This window comes from Theropithecus gelada, chromosome 15, assembly GCF_003255815.1.
Source record: "Theropithecus gelada isolate Dixy chromosome 15, Tgel_1.0, whole genome shotgun sequence".
In the NCBI taxonomy this organism is placed as follows: domain Eukaryota; kingdom Metazoa; phylum Chordata; class Mammalia; order Primates; family Cercopithecidae; genus Theropithecus; species Theropithecus gelada.
In genome coordinates this window covers 81988378-82006941 of record NC_037683.1, presented here as the reverse complement: position 1 = coordinate 82006941, position 18564 = coordinate 81988378, and the positions used below count along the sequence as shown (strand labels likewise).

At 40.9% G+C, this 18564-nt stretch overlaps 1 protein-coding gene across 1 annotated transcript in view; it reads right to left on the bottom strand.

The window, feature by feature from the left end:
- Positions 1-2788: 2788 nt before the first annotated feature.
- The window catches only part of PGM5 (phosphoglucomutase 5), a 189196-nt gene continuing 173420 nt past the window's right edge, over positions 2789-18564 (bottom strand). Inside the window, exon 11 of the mRNA XM_025359939.1 lies at positions 2789-3660. Coding sequence (XP_025215724.1) covers positions 3571-3660 — 90 coding nt within the window. The 3' untranslated portion in view covers positions 2789-3570. The remainder of the gene's footprint in view (positions 3661-18564) is intronic.

The following is an 18564-nucleotide window of genomic DNA, read 5'->3' as shown; positions in this document are numbered from 1 at the left end:
TGTTGCTTGCCATTTTTCTGCAGGCACATGGTGTAATGAGTGAACCCCTCTGTAACAGCAGATCACCAGAGTTGCCCTGGCAGTTGCCATACTCTATCCATAGTTTCCTGTATGATTGACTTTTGCAATTCCCACGAAATTTTGGACCTTTATTTACTCTGTTTCTTTTTTTTTTTTTGAGACGGAGTCTCACATTGTCACCTGGGCTGAAGTGCAATGGCACCATCTTGGCTCACTGCTGCCTCCTGGGTTCATGCGATTCTCCTGCCTCAGCCTCCCGAATAGCTGGGATTACAGGCACACACCACCATACCTGGCTATTTTTTTTTTTTTTGTATTTTTAGTAGATACGGGGTTTCACTATGTTGGCCAGACTGGTCTCGAATTCCTGACCTCGTGATCTGCCTGCCTCGGCCTCCCAAAGTGATGGGATTACAGGCGTGAGCCACTATGCCTGGCCAAGTCATTTACTCTTAAAAAGCAGTGACTACAAGTCCTTTTTTTTTTTTTTTTTTTTTTTTTTTAGATAGAGTCTTGCTCTGTTGCTCAAGCTTGGAGTACACGCTGCTCCATCTCGGCTCATGGCAATGTCCACCTACTGAGCTCAAGCTATTAGCCTGCCTCAGCCTCCTGGGTAGCTGGGATTACAAGCATGCACCACCACATCTGGCTAATTTTTGTATTTTTGGTAGAGACAGTGTTTCACTATTTTGGCCAGGCTGGTCTCAAACTCCTGACCTCAAGTGATCCACCCACCTCAGCCTCCCAAAGTGCTGGGATAACAGGTGTGAGCCCCCATGCCCAGCCTAGAGCTTCATCTTTAAGAATATAAAGAACATTATATGGGGAACAGTGACTTCCTGCCTCTCTCCTCTCCTGAGAATTAGGCAAGAGGTCATACACATATAGTTTGGCAAGAGAAGTTTGGATTTCATGTAAGGCAGAAATAATATCTTGGCAATGTGAATCAGAGCAGGTTCCAGAGAGTGACTGTATCCTAGACCCACCAAAAGACCTTCCCTTGACAACATAGCTGAAAAAATCTCTGTAAAAATAGGCAGCTACGCAGCTGCTTCTTCTGGTGGCTGGGCCCAAGGCTTTGCTCTGCCTGACATTCACAACCCTGTGCCCACTTCAACCCCATGCATCAAGCCACCTCCTCAGGAGACCCCAAGCAAGTCTCCTCTCCAGCCATCCTAACCCTCAATTCCTAGCCTATCTGCTGACTTCACTCACCCTTGATGAAATTCTATAAATGCTTACAAATCCCATGAAACTCTACTGTTTGGGAAACCGCTGTCATGCCACCATCTCTGAGTCTATTGCCTCTCTCTGTGTAGTCCCACAGCACATTGTTTGTGCCTCCTGTAACATTTTTATCTGATTATTTGTGTATGTTTGTCATAGCCTCCTATTCCCAAATTATAATCTTATAAGATCAGGAATAATGTTTCATCAATTTCTCTGCCCCATCTAAAACAGAACCCTGCCTAGATGAGTTGCTCAATCAATGTTCACTGAATGAATGAATGAATGAATCAACAGATGGATGGATGAATGGATGGACTGCTGGGTAAATATATATTTGGGCTACTGGCCACACATGACTCCATATCAAAACAAAGAAATATAATTTTTATGTAAGGACTAATTTACATTTGAACTTACAAGTTAGAGATCATTAAAAGTTCGACAACTTGAGAAAATAAATAAGTATTTTCTTACCTAGAGCTGATACACCTAAGAATACATCTGAGTGTCCTGACTAACACATCCGTGATTAATGAACACATGGATGGCTAGCATGGACGTCCACTCATGAGACAAGACCTTGAGAACCAAGGCTATGGAATTTTACTCCAATGGTTATCAATCTTGAAAGGTTTTTTTTTTTTTGTTTTAGAATCTCAGCTCAAAGTCACCTTCCTATTATTTTGAAATGAAGACAGTTACAGTGGAGGTCTAGATGCCATTTCAGTTTCTGCTGACTCCCAAAGGCAGTTTTGAGTAACTTACCTTTTCTGTTCCATTTAATACATGTCTCTAGTCATAATAGTGAAAAACAGCCCTTGCGGTTTTTCTGAAAGGCAGATTTATCAGGATAGGTCACCAGTACTGGAGTTTATCAAATGGCGAAACAAACAAATAAGTAAAAACCCACAATCCTTGGATAAGGTTGAAATTAGGAATTTCTTTTTTATTGGCCACTAAATGTCCTAGCAAGTTTCTGACAGAAGCATAGACAGAAAATGGAAACAAATACCTTACTGGGAATGTTTCCTTGCTTGCACTAACCTTGACTACAGCAATAATGCATTGCTCAACAGTCAAAGTGCACCAGGTCATCTCCGCAAATGGCAGGATAAGTGACTGTGCCGTTCCCAAAGAAGCAAAACAGATGCAAACAGGTCCCACGGGTGTCCTGGCTGGGTACAGAGGAGGCTGCTGGAGCTGCAGTACCCTTTTCCTAAGCAAGGAAAGCCAGCTGTGACCCCCTGCTTGCTGGCAGGGGTCCCCACCCTCCCCTCCATCATCCGGCCCATAGCTGTACCACCAATTACATTTTCTTCCAGCATCCACTTCATTTCCTACTTTTACAGCATTTCATCCTCTCCTTTTGCAGCCATTACAAATAAGATCAGAACCGTGTCCAAACAAGTGCATTAAGATAGGCCCCTATTGGCAAAGTCAAAGAGCTCTCACACATGGTGGTCTTTTTGTCTTCTCAAGAGGAACTTGTATAAACCCATGTACCAACATACTTGATGTAATCAAGGAAGGGTCTCCCCAAATTGTAAGCATTTAATTGCAGAGTCTTGTCAAGAAACTTCTTCCCACCTTTACAACTGAATGGCTGAATTTGAAAGAAGGTATCCAGCTTAATAGCTAAAATAATATTGTTTACAAAATAAGAGAGGAAAACACCTATTGATATATTTTGTTGGAAGTGTGCCATTGTGATCTGTAGAAAGCTTTAGAAGATGTGAGAGAAGGTGGTACAGGGATGTTGGGGATGGGATGGGGGAGGCAGGGCCATCAGGTGGGTGGTAGGAGTGACATGGGCTGTTGGGAGTTCTGTAATAAAACCTTCCCCCATTGTAGACCTGACATAGGATGAAAAGCTAAACCCTTCTCCATACTCGGAGTGTTTCCTTCTGCCTGCCCAGGGGCACCTGGGACTTAGGGTCAGCTTAATTCTGGCACTGTTCTCTCTTGTGATTTTAGAACATTCTCTCGCTTGGCACCAATGATGCACAGATGTTGTGATTAACAGCTGCCTAGCCCAGTCATTGTCAAAAGGGGAGGTTCCTTTGTGTGACGAAATGTAGATATCAAATGATTGTGCAGCTTTAACAGACAGCTAAAGGCCCTGTTGCATTTGGAGGAATGGGACAAAACCAAAACCAAATGGAATTTTTTTCTTTTCCCACCCACCCTCTGTCCCCCAAAAGCAAAATATCTTTTGTTTTTCCAAAGTCATAAGAGGCACAAACAGGTAGCAAGAAGGCATCAGTGAAGCATCTCCCGCTGAGCACTCTCTTTGGCCCTGATGAGTGATCTTTCCGCTACTCAGGTGATGACAGTGGGTCCCCTCCGGCCAGTTCTCTCATGAATCTGGGATATTTTCAGTGCGATGGCTATGAGAGGGCTCAGCACTGCCTGCAAAAGGAAAAGGAAAGTCTGTGAACAACTCAAGTCAGTTACATTTTGGGGCATCTGCTGGATTTCTATGATAAGCATCTGGACTTAGATTCCAATTCACTGTTTACAGGCAGAGTCTTCATGGGCAGGACATCTGTTCTCTCTCGACCTTTGCTTCCTCCTCCACCAATGGAAGTTGGAATGGGCGGGGCAGGAGAGTAGGGGGAGAAGGTGATCTCCAAAGTCTTAACCAGCTTCAAAAGAAATTTATTTATAATAGGAAAATGTACAGCCCAACTACCAAACATGAGAGCACTGTATGAAGACAGTATTGTGAATTAAAGGAGTTCAGAAAACTCCCAGTCTTCTGCTGCTACACCCTCATTCTCACTATACACACACACACACACACACACACACACACACACACACACACACGAGAATAAAAGCTCATTCTTCATCCTAGGGCCATGGATTTAAAGAACCTACAATCCTGATGTTTCTGAAATGACAGACCAATTCACTGGCCAATGTTGCAGAAATAACTGATCATGCCTTCCCATCACATAACACCGGGCTTATGAGGCACCTCAGTGGGTTCCCTGGAGGAGGTGGGCATGCTTTAGAAGCCTGAGGAATAGGTTCTTGGGAAGGTGAAGGACATGAGGAGGAGGAAGACTCATTTCTTTCTTATTGTTTCATGGGATTGAGGCATTGTTTTCTGAGGTGTGGAGCATGCAACACTCACGATTTTCAGTGGTACGTGGATATGGTATTGCTAATAAACAGTGAGAAAATCAGTCTATTTTCCATTCCTCTTCAATCCTTCTGATTTCATCAAGGAAAAACTCTGTTTGCTGCCAACCTTTAACACTTTAACCAAGATAGTGCATGCCTCAGGCAAGAGTTACCCAGCTAGAAGGTAAAGTCACTGCATGTTTTTATTGAATTCATGTTCATGATGTGCTTATATTTATCAAGTGGGATTGTTTTTTCCATGTAGAGTACTTTTTATAATAAATAAGTAGATTGAGGTAAAAACAAAGTGAGTCAATTTAAAGACAAATATTGGCCATGCGTGGTGGCTCATGCCTATAATCCCAATACTTGGGAAGGCTGAGGTGGAGGATCACTTGAGCCAGGAGTTTAATACCAGCCTAAGCAACATAGACCCCATCTCTACAAAAAACAAAAATCACCTGAGTGCAGTGGTATGTGCCTGTAGTCCTAGCTACTGGATAGGCTGAGGTAGGAGGATGGATTGAGCCCAGAAGTTCAAGATTACAATGAACTATGATTGTATAACTGCATTCCAACCTGGGTGACAAAGTGAGACTGTGCCTGTCTCTAAAAAGAAAAAATAAAAATAAAATAAAAAATAAAGACACATACTAATATAGAGATACTAATAGAAAAGAAGTTTGGGTAACACTAGGATAAGGGAAGAAACAAAAATTCTGTAATTCAGGAAAATAAAGCTTGCATTTTGGGAGGGGAAAGGAATTCAGTTCCTTGTGGGCCCTAACCTATTCCCATGCATGAAGGGAGTACACGCATTCCAATCTACACAACAAGAACACAAGAAAATGCACAAGGTACAAGACAGCACAAGTAGTCCGTTGTGTCCTGAGTGGCATATAGATACAGAAGAATCCTGAGAGATGTGAGCCAGCCTTGTTGGGAGGGACCTAAATGCTAGGGTGAGGTGTAAGGATTTAATTCATTAGGCAAGGGGAGGCATTGAAGTGTTTTGGGTTGGAAGGTGACATCAGAGCTGTGCTTTGGAAATATTGATATGGCAGCAATTTATGGTTACAAGTATTAAATTATCTTACTCTATGAAGATGGCTAGATGGACAAGCTCACATAGACTCCTGGAAGCTGGAAGAAAAATGAAAATCTAGAACACAGGAAAGTGGCACTTTCCTCTGATTCCATGTTGATCATCTTGATTAGTAAAAACAGAAGGGATTCTTTTCCTCTTAATAACCCAGTTGGTGCCCAGAAACATTTTATACTGGCACATTTTGCCAGGACATATCCCATGTGATGCCAAGATAGAGGGATCTCTATTCTTTAGGAGCAAAGTGCCCATTTTGTACAGAAATTCAATTTTTAGCTTTGCTCCTCTTCTTGTCTTCTCTTCCCTCTTTCCTGCTCCCCTTTTTTGGTTATGTAATTCTTCATTAACACCTATCAAAGAAGTTAAACTCAGACAGAAAAAGAGTGAAGTTAAACTTAATCACTTTAGCTGAGGTTTTAGAGGCCAAATAAAGATAAACATATACTATCCTATTATTTTAAGAAAACGCAATGAAAATGAATTTGAAACTTACAGAACTAAAGGATTAAAACATATTCGGTTTTACATCACTGTAAATTTCAAGATTTTTTGACTCCACATCTTTAAGTGGTGGTACTTACTGGCAAAAGGGTGGGGAAGCAAGTTTTAACAAATACTGTAAACAACAGAGAAGTTCTCTTTACTGATCTCCACTTAACTCTACAAACTAACACATGCTTTTCACTTCAGTAAAACATCTTGACTCACATCCATAGCTCACTAGATGTCCGTGACCAATAGGTCACTCTCTAACAGGCTCACCTACTTTTACCTTCAGCAGTTGCATTCTGTGTTTATCAGGAGTCAGTTAAGTTTGTTCCCAATACGTTAATGCCTATTGTACTAATTATTGAGACTATGCAATTTAATTATATGTAAACCAATGAAATGTGAATGCAAATAAGATGACTTTTTTTTTCTATGAAAATTAAGTTGAGTGTTTTGGAAAGAACAGGTAATGGTGATTAGCTAATCCTGTCAAATTAGATGTGGGTGAGACACTACAAAATATTGGGGAGAAATTTTTAAGTTATAGAAGAATTAGTTTTTCAGATTGCTTCACAATTGTCATTAAGTTCCTATTGTAATATAAAGGAATCAAAGACAGATGTTATAGATGATGAACTATGAGTGGGAATCTTTTGAATAAAGAGGATTACAATGGTAAACAGTGTGCTCATATTAAAGAAAAGGTCTTGGACCAAAATCAAAACATTGGCAAATGCATGTACACTTATATGTTTTATGATAAAAATGTAACAGGATATCTGTGTGTATAGTGGACCTACTTAACTCTCTTTCTGGATTCATCAACCAAGCACTTGTCCCTTCTGTTCATGTCATAGAAGAGGGCTTCTGTGGTGCTTATGCAAGCTGAAGGGAAGAAGATGCCACATGAGGAAACCCCTGAACATGAGGATTCCCATCCTGAGCCAAGAGCCCTGGGCAAATCTGGCACAGATGCCATGGAGTCATCTGCCTTCAGGGAAATATGAGTGTTTGGGAAGAAGCACATCAAGGATAACTACCTCACTGATGTTCAGTCTTTTCAGCCATTTTCCAGGAACCACAGAACTTCTTTAGATTTTGTATGATCCTAGGAAGGCCCGGGAAGAAGTCCCTAAAAATACCCAAGATTGAATTTTTTGCCAGCTTTGTGGAAAGGAAACTTCAAGTTAAGCTCCCATTTTTAAGACTAATGAACTAATTTATTTTTTCTTCCCTGAGTGTATAAATTAAATAGTCATGTGTCACTTAATGATGGGGACACGTTCTGAGAAATGCATCGTTAGGCAATTTCATCCTTATGCAAACATTATAGAGTGTACTTACACAAACCTAGATGATATGTGTATTTTTATTTATATATTGTTTTTCATATGGGAAACTAAATGTCCCAGCACCATCGCTAAAGATCAATTATTTCCCCTACTTGATTCACAATGTCAGTATCAAGTGCCATGTATCAGGTTTCTATACACGCTCCATTTCAATACTATGGGGCCACCATAGAATATGTGGTCTGTTGTTGACAGAGACATCACTACACCATGTATGATGTTATATATGTGCTAGAATGAGTGGCCACATCATGAGGGACAGCAGAAACTTTCTCTTATTCATTGCTAAGAAAAGTATCTACTGCTTACGAGATACTCAATACATCTTTGTGGAGTACATGAATGATATATTTGATGAAAAGATGATGAGGCAAATAGAGACTCCTGAGGGCATTCCTGGAGGACATTGTGTACATGTAGGAGGGTCAGCAGTACTGGGATTTTACTCATGTTTTTCTTTAGAAATCACACCTCTGATACATGTAAGCCCCAGACACTTCTCTCATATCATCAACCATGCCTCATACTGGGTGGGAGTTAATTTTCCTGAGGCAATTGGACAGGCCATTGGAATGAGGAGCAAAAAGAGGGGTTATGAACTGTGGATGTGAGTTTTCTAACATGGAGCTGGAAGCACAGAATTTCAAAAGCAGAGAGGAATGTGGATTGGTGTCGTTTGATTTCTTCATGGCACAGATGAGGACGCTAAAGCCCAGTGCGACACAGGATTGACCCACGGTCACACATCTGTTTGGTGGCTGAGCTGGGATAAAAACATAGAGTGGCCTCCTCTACTGCACTTTCCATCATACAGTTCTGCATATAAGACCTGAGAGTGACAAAGATAAAGAGAGAAAGACAATATGCACTGAATGGGGAGGAGCAGGGAAATCGTGGGATCGTCACCCTGTTGGACCAGATGAGTCCCACATCAGATGAGGAGCTGGGTAGGATTGACCAGTCTTCCTCCCTGACCAAAACCAGGCAGACAGTGGGAGAAGAGGTGTTCTCAGTTATGTGGGTTACGTGAATGTCCTGGAAACTCCAAAATGACCCTTTATGAATAAAAGAAATAAATTAACAGAGACTTTAATAAATTATGTTAGAGTATAGCATTGTTTTTCTAATTCCAGTGTTTTTTAGAGTACCTAACATATTTTTTCTACAGTCAAGGGTAGGAAGCAGTGACTGCTTATCTTGCTCCAAACCAAGCAGGTCACGCATCCTTTCAAGATGGCATCTTCTGCCACCTTGCAAGGTTTTCTGGACGTTTGCTTTTGATTTTAATTGCACTACAATATTTATCTGGATTACTGAGTATTTTGGCATCCACACCCACTTAAATTTTGCACCCAGTTAACCTCACATTAATCGTAGCCCACATAAATCCTAGATTAGGTTTTAACTTGTTCATACTCCCCGGAAAGGCACAGAGAGTTTCTCTTTTTACTTTCTCTCCCATCTTCTGTTTTGCTTTATGTCATTGTTATAATCCACTTTCATGTAAATTAGATTCATTAAAAAAAAAGAAAAACCTAACAAACCGAACTTCTTACTTACCCTGGGACAAGCAATAGACAGGAGGGATGTAAATGATCGGAATGTCACAAGACTCAAAGTAAATAGTTAACTGATTTTTTGGAGGAAAACAATACCCTAACCAGAATCATAATCACTTATCAAGCAAGATTTGTCAGAATTTTTGGAGGGAACCTAGTGCTGGGCTGGTCTCTATGAGGAATGTGCATTTGTACAGTCAGGGAAGGAGTGGAGTCACGAGTGGAGAGTGAATAGGTGTGGATGACGATAATTACCATAGTTCATCTTTTGGGGCAGTCAGTACAAATCAGAGAATGCAGGTCATCCAACAACAGAAAACACTGACATTCTGGCATCCATAAAATAGAGATTTATAACAAATGCTACTTTCTCCTGATCCCTAGGATCAACTAACAACACTCCCACTTTGTTTAAAACCTGCTAAACCTGAATGCCAGGCTTTCTCTCTGGATTTTATGCAAATATTTATTTTCAGTCAATATGCTGTTTGCATAGTCTAAGGCAGTGGTTCTGGAACTTGAACATGCACCAGTATCCCCTGGTGGGTCTGTTAAAGTGCAAACTGCAGCACCCCTCGTCCTGAGTGTCTGATTCAAGGGGTCTGGGTTGGGGCCCAAGGACTGACATTTCCAGCAGCTTCCCAGGATGCTGTTGGTCCAGGAGCCACATTCTGAGGACCACTGCTCTAAGGTATGCTAATTATTGTGCCTGTCAAATGCTTTGCTCCAGCCAAATCCCAGGCTGCACTGTTTGCATCACATGATTCCAACCCTTGGCTGCTGCTGATTGGACCAGAAGTGGCCATCTGATCTACAGGTAGCCAATCCAGAGGCTGGCTAGCAACCTACAATACAGCCTGGGGCAAAAAGTTCACCTAGCCTAGCAGATTATTAGCCTCAGGGATTTGAACTGTAAGTAATGAAAGAACGGACAGTTAGTAGTGGGAACTAAAGCAGGAGGTTATAATTAATTAACCGGGAAGGCATAAGACTCCATGGTAACCCTGGATTATGAGAAAGCAGAGACTCTGAGAAAGATGACAAAAAATGATAAGAAAGCAGGGCGAAACCAGGAGAAGAATTAAAAAGAGCAGAAGGAAATAATAAACGAGTTGGTAGAGAGAAAACAATGGCATGATTCCCAGTGATCTCTAAAGACCCACTACCTCCCACTAGGAAGTCCTGAAGTGGTAACTGTACTCTAGGTCTAGTCTCTGAGATTTGGCCATGTGACAGACCCCACTCTTGGCTTTCTTGAGCTAACTTAGATCTTTTTGCATATTAAAATCAAAAATTTTAAACAAATTAAAATAAAACCACAATTAATAAGATAAACACCCAAAGTGTATTTCTCTTAGATTGTTTTGAGGTATCATCATGGTCCAGTTTTCTACCACCAACTAACCAAAAAGCTTTTTTTCTTATGAAACGTAACATCTTGCAAACCAAAATTAACTTCCTCGCCATGCCAGTCCATGGTGCCACCTTCTCTTTCCTGCTAGGAGCACATCCCTCTGAGCTCTCCATCTGCTCAGCTAGAAGTATTCCTCGGTGGGTCCTTCTCCCTCTCCTGTACATCCAAGCAGTTGCCAAACCCTCTGATTCTATTTCTCCCCATCTACTTCCTCATTCTCATCCCCACTGTTTCCTTAACACAGTGCCCCACCATCTCCAGCTTGCATGAGTCTGCTGTCTGTTCTCAGTCTCATCAGAGAGAGCTTCTTTTCACAGGAGACTTGTTCACGTGAGCCCCTGATGTAAAAGGTTCAGATGGCTTCACCAAGGCTGTGGTCAGCCCCTCTCAGCCTGGCTGTCAGGCTCTTGACATTTAGATTTCACCCTCTGTTAGGCAGAATAATGGTCCCCTAAAGATATCAGGTCTACTTCCCCAACTCTATAAATATTACCTTATTTGGGGAAAAACAGGGGTTTTGCAGATGTGGTTAAGGAACTTGCAATGAGAACATTATCCTGGATTATTCTGGTGAGCCCTACATGCAATTCAAATTATTCTTATAAGAGAGAGTCAGAGGGAGATTATATACACCCAGAGAGAGAAGACCACGTGAAGGCGCAGGCAGAGGCAGCAGTGATGTGGCCACAAACCGCCGACTGCCTGTAGCCCCCAGAAGCTGCAACAGGTAAGGGAGGCATCTCTCCTAGGGCCTCCAAAGGGAGTGTAGCCCTGCCCAGTCCTTGGTTTCACACTCCTGGCCTCCTGAGCATGACAGAACACCTTTCTGTTGTTTCCAACCACCCAGTCTGTGCAATCTGTTACAGCAGCCACAGGAAATGAGTACATCCTTCATCTCCGCTCCTCCTCCCCAATCCCCTTCCTGCTCCTTCTCTCATCTGCCCGCCCCCATTAAGCTGTGATCTCCCAGTCTGAAGCAGCCCCTGCTCCCACTTTCTCTCTTGTACTTTTTTATGCATTGTTCGAGTTTAGAATGATTTTAAAATCTCACCCTCCCTTAAGGCCTCCTGCATGAAATCTCTCTGAACACCCCTCCCCCACCCAAGTAGGACCTCTCCATTCCCTGGACCCCTCTCTACTAATTCCTGTTTTTTCTTTCTTTTTTTTTTTCTTGAATTATAGGAATTTGTTGGGGAGTTTTCTCTTCCTTCACCACACTTCAACTGAAGTCTAAGCTACTGGGAGGTAAAGTTTTCTTAAAAGTCTTTGTTTCCTTCACAATACGTATCTTGCCCGAGGAGATGCTCAAAATAATCACTGGTGGGTTTGAAATATTCTGTCAAAAGTGAGCCATTAGGTGTTGAAGGCGCTGGGGTGATCTACTGAGAGACCACCTTGCTCTTTGTACTCCTTTCATCCAGAAGATTCATCCCGATTTACGAGGAAGAGATGAAGCTAGCCACCCATCCCCCATGTGCCTCCCCATCAATCTGACTGAGGGTCCGGGCCTTTGTGCTCCTCATTACCTGCCTGGGAAGGCTTAATAGGCACTTGGATGGTTCCAGCTGAGCCACTGAATGCTAATGTGAAGAAGGGGCTGGGGTGGTGGGTTAATAATTCCAGAGGTGAAAGAAAAAGAAAGCTGCCCAATCCAGGAATGTGGTAAAGGGAAAAGGATTGTGCATTCTGGAAATGGTGTGAACCATTTCCTTGGATGTAGTGCCGCCAAAGAGGAAAGGAGGCACTAGGAGGAGGATTGCCTGCGGGTAGTGGCAAGGACCACCAGGGAAAAAACTCTATGCCCATGCCCAAAGCAGCACAGCAGACAGGTGGGTGGGGGGTCAACAGTCAGAGGTGGCATGGCTGAGTAGCTAAGAACCCCATTGCAATGGCAACCACAGAGACCCACTCTCTTCCCCAGGGCAGCATGAGGCCTCCTGTGCCTTCCATCCCTCTGGACTGTCTTTGACGATCTGGAAAAGGGGAGGGAGCCCCAAATGATCACTACTGAGCTTCCTGTCTATTCAAATAGGGGGTGGTGAGCTAGAAATTGTTTGATTTGTACGATACAGAAATGTGACATCCCTCACATCCCAAAAGTCATGGAACAATTCCTACCTGTTATGATGATAAACCTGGAGTCACCCTCTGGCTTCATTTCCAATACAACTCAGTGTTGGAGACAGGTTCTGATTACATTGCCCTTCAAATCCTCAACATCCATGCAATGTAACAGAAAGAGCCAAGTACAAGGCTACGTTATAAGAACCCCTGCCCACCAGGATGCCAGGGAGGGGGAGCGGGAATTCATCCCAAGCTCCTCTAGCCCAGCAGGAGTCCTGGCAAAGGTCTGCCTCTTCTGGGAGGCTGTCCCCCAGTCCCTTGTCCTGTGCTCACCTATGGGGGGGCACCTTTTCCTAATCTGCACAGAAGTACCCTAAATGCTATTTTACCCTAAAGGCTTAATGCTGTGTGTTTACAGTAGCCCAGGTTCTAGGTAACAAAGATGACTAGCTATTTTAAATCCATTTTGGAAGCCTACAGAATAGAAATTATCACTGAAAATGAAGTCAAAGACATTTTTGCTAATAAAATTAAATGAAAATACTAAACATTGCAGACATGTTGATCCTTATTATAATACATACAACCCCCATCCTAACTTTAATCCCCTTTTCATGTCATAAACCTACTTGTCTCTCTTGATCCCGAATGGACCTAAAATTAGCCAAATTAGACAATATGAAAAATGACTATAGATAAATCTGGATTTAGAGCCCAACCCTGAGAGAATCAATCTATCTTGTCAATTTCAGGAAAATAGCCCGTCTCAAAAGTTCTCTTCTGAGGAGGAAAAAAGCTATTCCAAGACAGAAATAGATGAAATACTCCCAAAGAGGCTCATCAAAGCGAAACTAAGCTAGCATTTTGGGAACGCAGTGACCTGCCTGACAGAAACCTGATAGACCAGGGAGGCTTGGCCTCCTTCTCCACCACTCTCCCCACATTTGCAATTGATTTGGGACTTTAGGAGGTGAAGGCATTTAGAGTGCGAATCCAAAATAAGATAGAAGAGTAATGAGGCTGATTTTTTTGGAGACAGAGTCTCACTCTGTCACCCAGGCTGGAGTGCAGTGGCATGATCTTGGCTCACTGCAACCTCTGCCTCCTGGGTTCCAGCAATTCTACTGCCTCAGCCTCCTGAGTAGCTGGGATTATAGGTGCACACCACCACACCCAGCTAATTTTTGTATTTTTAGTAAAGACAGGATTTCTCCATGTGGGCCAGGCCGGCCTTGATCTCCAGACCTCAGGTGATCCACCTGTCTCGGCTTCCCAAAGTGCTGGGATTACAGGTGTGAGTCACAGTGCCAGGCCTGATATTTTTATTCAAATGTGAACTCTAATTGGCTCCATGCCCTGTGGGGATGGAGAAAGGGAGACAGCAAGAGCACTGGCCACTGTCTGTGGGAGCAGCTGAGAGGCTTTAGGCACCATCTCTGAGCCCTTTGTGCTGCTGAATACTACAAACCCACCTGCAAGAGTTGACAGTTTGAATTGTTAGGACTGTTTCCCTGGCCACGGTTTCCCTGTTCCTCTCTTCTTTCTTTCTATCCACCTCTCCCCTCACCTTCTGCCACCAAAACATTGAAAAGATGGGGAATTACTAATTGGTTCAGATCCCCATCCCTCCCTCTCATGTCTTCACATTTCTATTCATTGGGTATATCCACACTAAGCTTCCAGGTTTCTTTCAAATGGAATACACTTGCTAGTTTAAAGGGAAACTAGGATCTCCTCTGCCTTTACCAAATGGTTAGCAGAAATAAAACTTCAAGATTGAAACGAGGTTAAAAAAACCAAAGGGCCATTGCCTCTCCAGTTTGTTACTCAAAGGACTCTCTCCATTCTCCATTTTCCTCCCTTTGGTCAGTGTTCTCAGTCCTCATTGCCATTTTATATAGTTTGTGCCTTGGATTCTAAGTTTTGATTCTTTAGCAATTTTTTAATAGCTGGCACTGAGTACCCAAAATGTGCCAAGCACTATTCCAAAGTCATGCATTGAATTAATCTCTAAATAGTCTATGAGGTAGGTGGTATTATTCTCATTTTACAGATGAGGAAACCGAGGCTTGGAGGCATTACATCACTTGTGCAGTCACACGGCAAACAAGTGGCAAAGCTGAGCTCTGAACCCACTCAGTACTGTGATTTTAACCTCAAAGCTAGCCTGTATCTCACTACCCTAGATTGCCCTTATACTGAGGGAAATGTTTTCATTTTCTGAAAGTTTAAAAATATATTTGTCTTAATGCCAAAAGTTTCCCTGTTTCCAGGCACACTATTTGACAATTACCTTTTTCAGGATTGTGAAATATAACAATCACAGGGAAATGCAAAAAATTTAACGTACTCTAATTATATGTAAAACGGATGCTTGTCCTTCTGAAGACAAAGCCTATCTAAGTTCTAAATGGACCCATCAAGTCATTCTCCCTTGTTAGCATACTGTCAGCACATAGCGCCTAGTCCAGTCTTTTTCTTTAGCAACACCTTTTATGATATTAAAGGGCTTCCCTTTGATTCCCATTCACAGAATTTTTATTATGAAGAGATGATACATTTTATCAAATGCTTTTTTTTGTGTCAATTTTGTTTTCACTTTCGAATTCAGTTGCCCTTATAATACTCTGTATTCTTTCATTCCTCAGCATATAGGTAATTTTCATACGTGTCCTCTGTGGCATGAAAAGAATTTACACATTGAGTTGATGTTGCATGGTGTAGTATCTAGATATGTCTATTACATCAGGTGTGTTAACTAAGTCATTTAAATATGCTATGTTCTTACTAATTGCTGTCTACTTATTCTAATAATTACTGAGAGGGGTGTTAAAATACTCCAGGGCAATTGTGGATTTATTTTCTTCTTACATTTTCATCTCTCTCTCCCTCTTTTTCCTTTATAAATTTAAAATTGCTGTGTCTTCCTAGGAGATTTAACTCTTATCAGTTTGAAGAGTCTCTCTTTATCTTTAGCAATGCTTTTGACCTTAAAGTCTATTTTATCTGAAATAATAGAGCTAGTTTTTAGGTTATTATTTGTATATATCTTTTTCCATCTTTTAACTTTCAAATTTTCTGTATTTTTATATATAAGATACATCTTTTATAACGAGCCTATAGTTATCTTTTTTTTTTTTAAGAAAGCGTCTCACTCTGTCACTCAAGCTGGAGTGCGGTGGTATGATCATGGTTCATTGCATCGTCAATTTCCCAGGCTTGAGCAATCCTCTCACCTCAGCCTCCTAATTAGCTAGGACTACAAGTGCACACCATCACACTTGGCTAATTTTATATATTTACTTTTTGTAAAGACAAGGTCTCCTTATGTTGCCCAGGCTGGTCTCAAACTCCTGGGCTTAAGCAATCCTACCACCTTGGCCTCTGAAAGTGCTGAGATTACAGGTATGAGCCACCATGACATTGTTTCCTACAGCAGTTAGTTCACTTATATTGAAAGTAATAACCAATAAATTCAAGTTTAAATTCACCATCTTATGTGCTTTTTACTTGACTTAGCTGTTTTTCTTTCTTGATTTTTTAAAGTTCCTATGTTTTCCTCTCTTAAGAAGTTATGTAATTTTCTTCTATTTTTTTTTAATGGTTACCTAGAAACCACAACATGAATCCTTGACCTATCAAAGTCTAATATTTATCTATACCTTTATTTTCTTCCAATATATTCAAAGACCTTACTTTAACTGCAATTATTCTCATGGTGTTTAGTTATTGTGGTTGTATAATTTAATTCTCCATCATATTAATATACATATTTCAGCACAAGACATTATTATTAATGTTTTATACAGACAATGTTCATTTATACCAACTCCTATTTTTAACATTTCTTTTATTCCCTGCTGCATTTTATTCCAAATATTCATCTGGGATAATTTTCCTTCTTCCTGAAGAATATCCTTGAGAATTTCTTTTTGTGTAGATATTCTCTCAGCGTTTTTCTGAAGATGTCTTTATTTTGCTTTCATTTTAGAAGGAAAGTTTCACTAGATTAAGAATTCTAAGCTGTCAGTCTCCTTATTTTTAGTGCTGATATAGAAAAATTAGTTGTCAAACTATTGCTTCTTTGCCTTTGATTTTCTGCAATTTTAGCCTGATGTGTCTAGATGTGAATTTATTTTTATATATCCTGCTTAGCTTTCTAGAACCAGTGGACTGACCTCCTTCTTGGTTCTGGGAAATCTTCACCTATCATTTTTTCCAGTGTTGCCTGTATCCAAGTCTCTCTCTCCTCTTTGGAGACTCCAACTAAATTATGTTAGCACTTCTCACTGTATCCTGTGTGTCTCTTACCCTCTATTCTGTATTTTTCTGAATATGATCTTTCATTGTCTAAAGGCAGCAATCTTATATTTGTTCTGCAAATCATAAGGACTGAACTGAAAAATCAGATGCATAGTCCCTTCTGAAATATTTTAAGTTCACTTATATTCTTCAGCTGCTGTTAAATCCATTTATGTTCTTAACTTTGGTTATCTTTCTCAGCTCTTTAATTTCAACATCTTGATATCTTTTTATAGTTTTCAGTTATTTGTTGATGTTTTTACGTTCAGTGCGTTACTTCCATGAACATAGTGAAAACAACTATTTTACAGTGTGTATTGAATAAATTCCAGTATCTATAGGTCTTTTTCTGTGGTATGTTGTTTCTGTTGATTCTGGTACATGTTGCTTTGTGTATCCAAGTGCTTTATAATCTTTTACTGTTTGGTGCCCATTTTGTTTGAAAAATTACTTATAGAAATAATTGGAGACCTAGAATATTGTTTGTTTCCTTAATTTCATTTCATGAGACTCCCGAGGGAGCCAGAATATCAGAGCCATGGATTTATACTCCTCTGGAGTACAGTCTGTATACCACCTTTGGAATGGTCTTCTTTAAGTTTACAACCGAGAGCAGGGGTTGTTATCCCAGGATCTCTGCCTTTGGTGTGTACTTAACTAACCACATGAAAATGCCACACAGGTCTGCCTTTTTGCTGCCTCTTTGGTTAGTCTCCTGGGTAGCAGAGGCAGACTGTAATAGACCAGTCCTCCTCTACCTGGACCTGATGCCTGTCACCTTTACCCTGTGCCAGTCATCAAAAGCACCTCTTCTTTAGTACCTCTCCTAGATAGACAAATTCCCTAGGACAGAAAGAGCTTTGGCTCATTTCCCTGAGTGCCAACCCTCTTCCTGTTCTTGTTACTGTTTTATTAGGTCATTGATCAATCATGCTTTTAATAAGATGCTTTAATGTATTTCTTTGAGCTCTTTTCAGAGGGAAGGTTAGTTTGAATCACCTAATCCACCACTACTAAAAGTTAGAAGTCCTTCATATGGAAATTGTGTTGTTTTGTAATCATTTTCCTGCCAATATTTAAAAATCAAATTTCATTTGAAAATCCAGATATCTTGCTTCTTTTAAAATCAGAAAACCTGGCAACCTTGAGCTCACATATTAACAAAGCAATAATTAAAGACAGCTGAGCAGGTAGTACCATTCAGGACATAGGCATGGGCAAAGACTTCATGTCTAAAACACCAAAAGCAACGGCAGCAAAAGCTAAAATTGACAAATGGGATCTCATTAAACTAAAGAGCTTCTGCACAGCAAAAGAAACTACCATCAGAGTGAACAGGCAACCTACAGAATGGGAAAAAATTTTTGCAATCTACTCATCTGACAAAGGGCTAATATCCAGAACCTACAAAGAACTCAAACAAATTTACAAGAAAAAAACAAACAACCCCATCAAAAAGTGGGCAAAGGATATGAATAGACATTTCTCAAAAGAAGACATTCATACAGCCAACAAACACATGAAAAAATGCTCATCATCACTGGCCATCAGAGAAATGCAAATCAAAACCACAATGAGATACCATCTCACACCAGTTAGAATGGCGATCATTAAAAAGTCAGGAAACAACAGATGCTGGAGAGGATGTGGAGAAATAGGAACACTTTTACACTGTTGGTGGGATTGTAAACTAGTTCAACCATTATGGAAAACAGTATGGCGATTCCTCAAGGATCTAGAACTAGATGTACCATATGACCCAGCCATCCCATTACTGGGTATATACCCAAAGGATTATAAATTATGCTGCTATAAAGACACATGCACACGTATGTTTATTGCAGCACTATTCACAATAGCAAAGACTTGGAATCAACCCAAATGTCCATCAGTGACAGA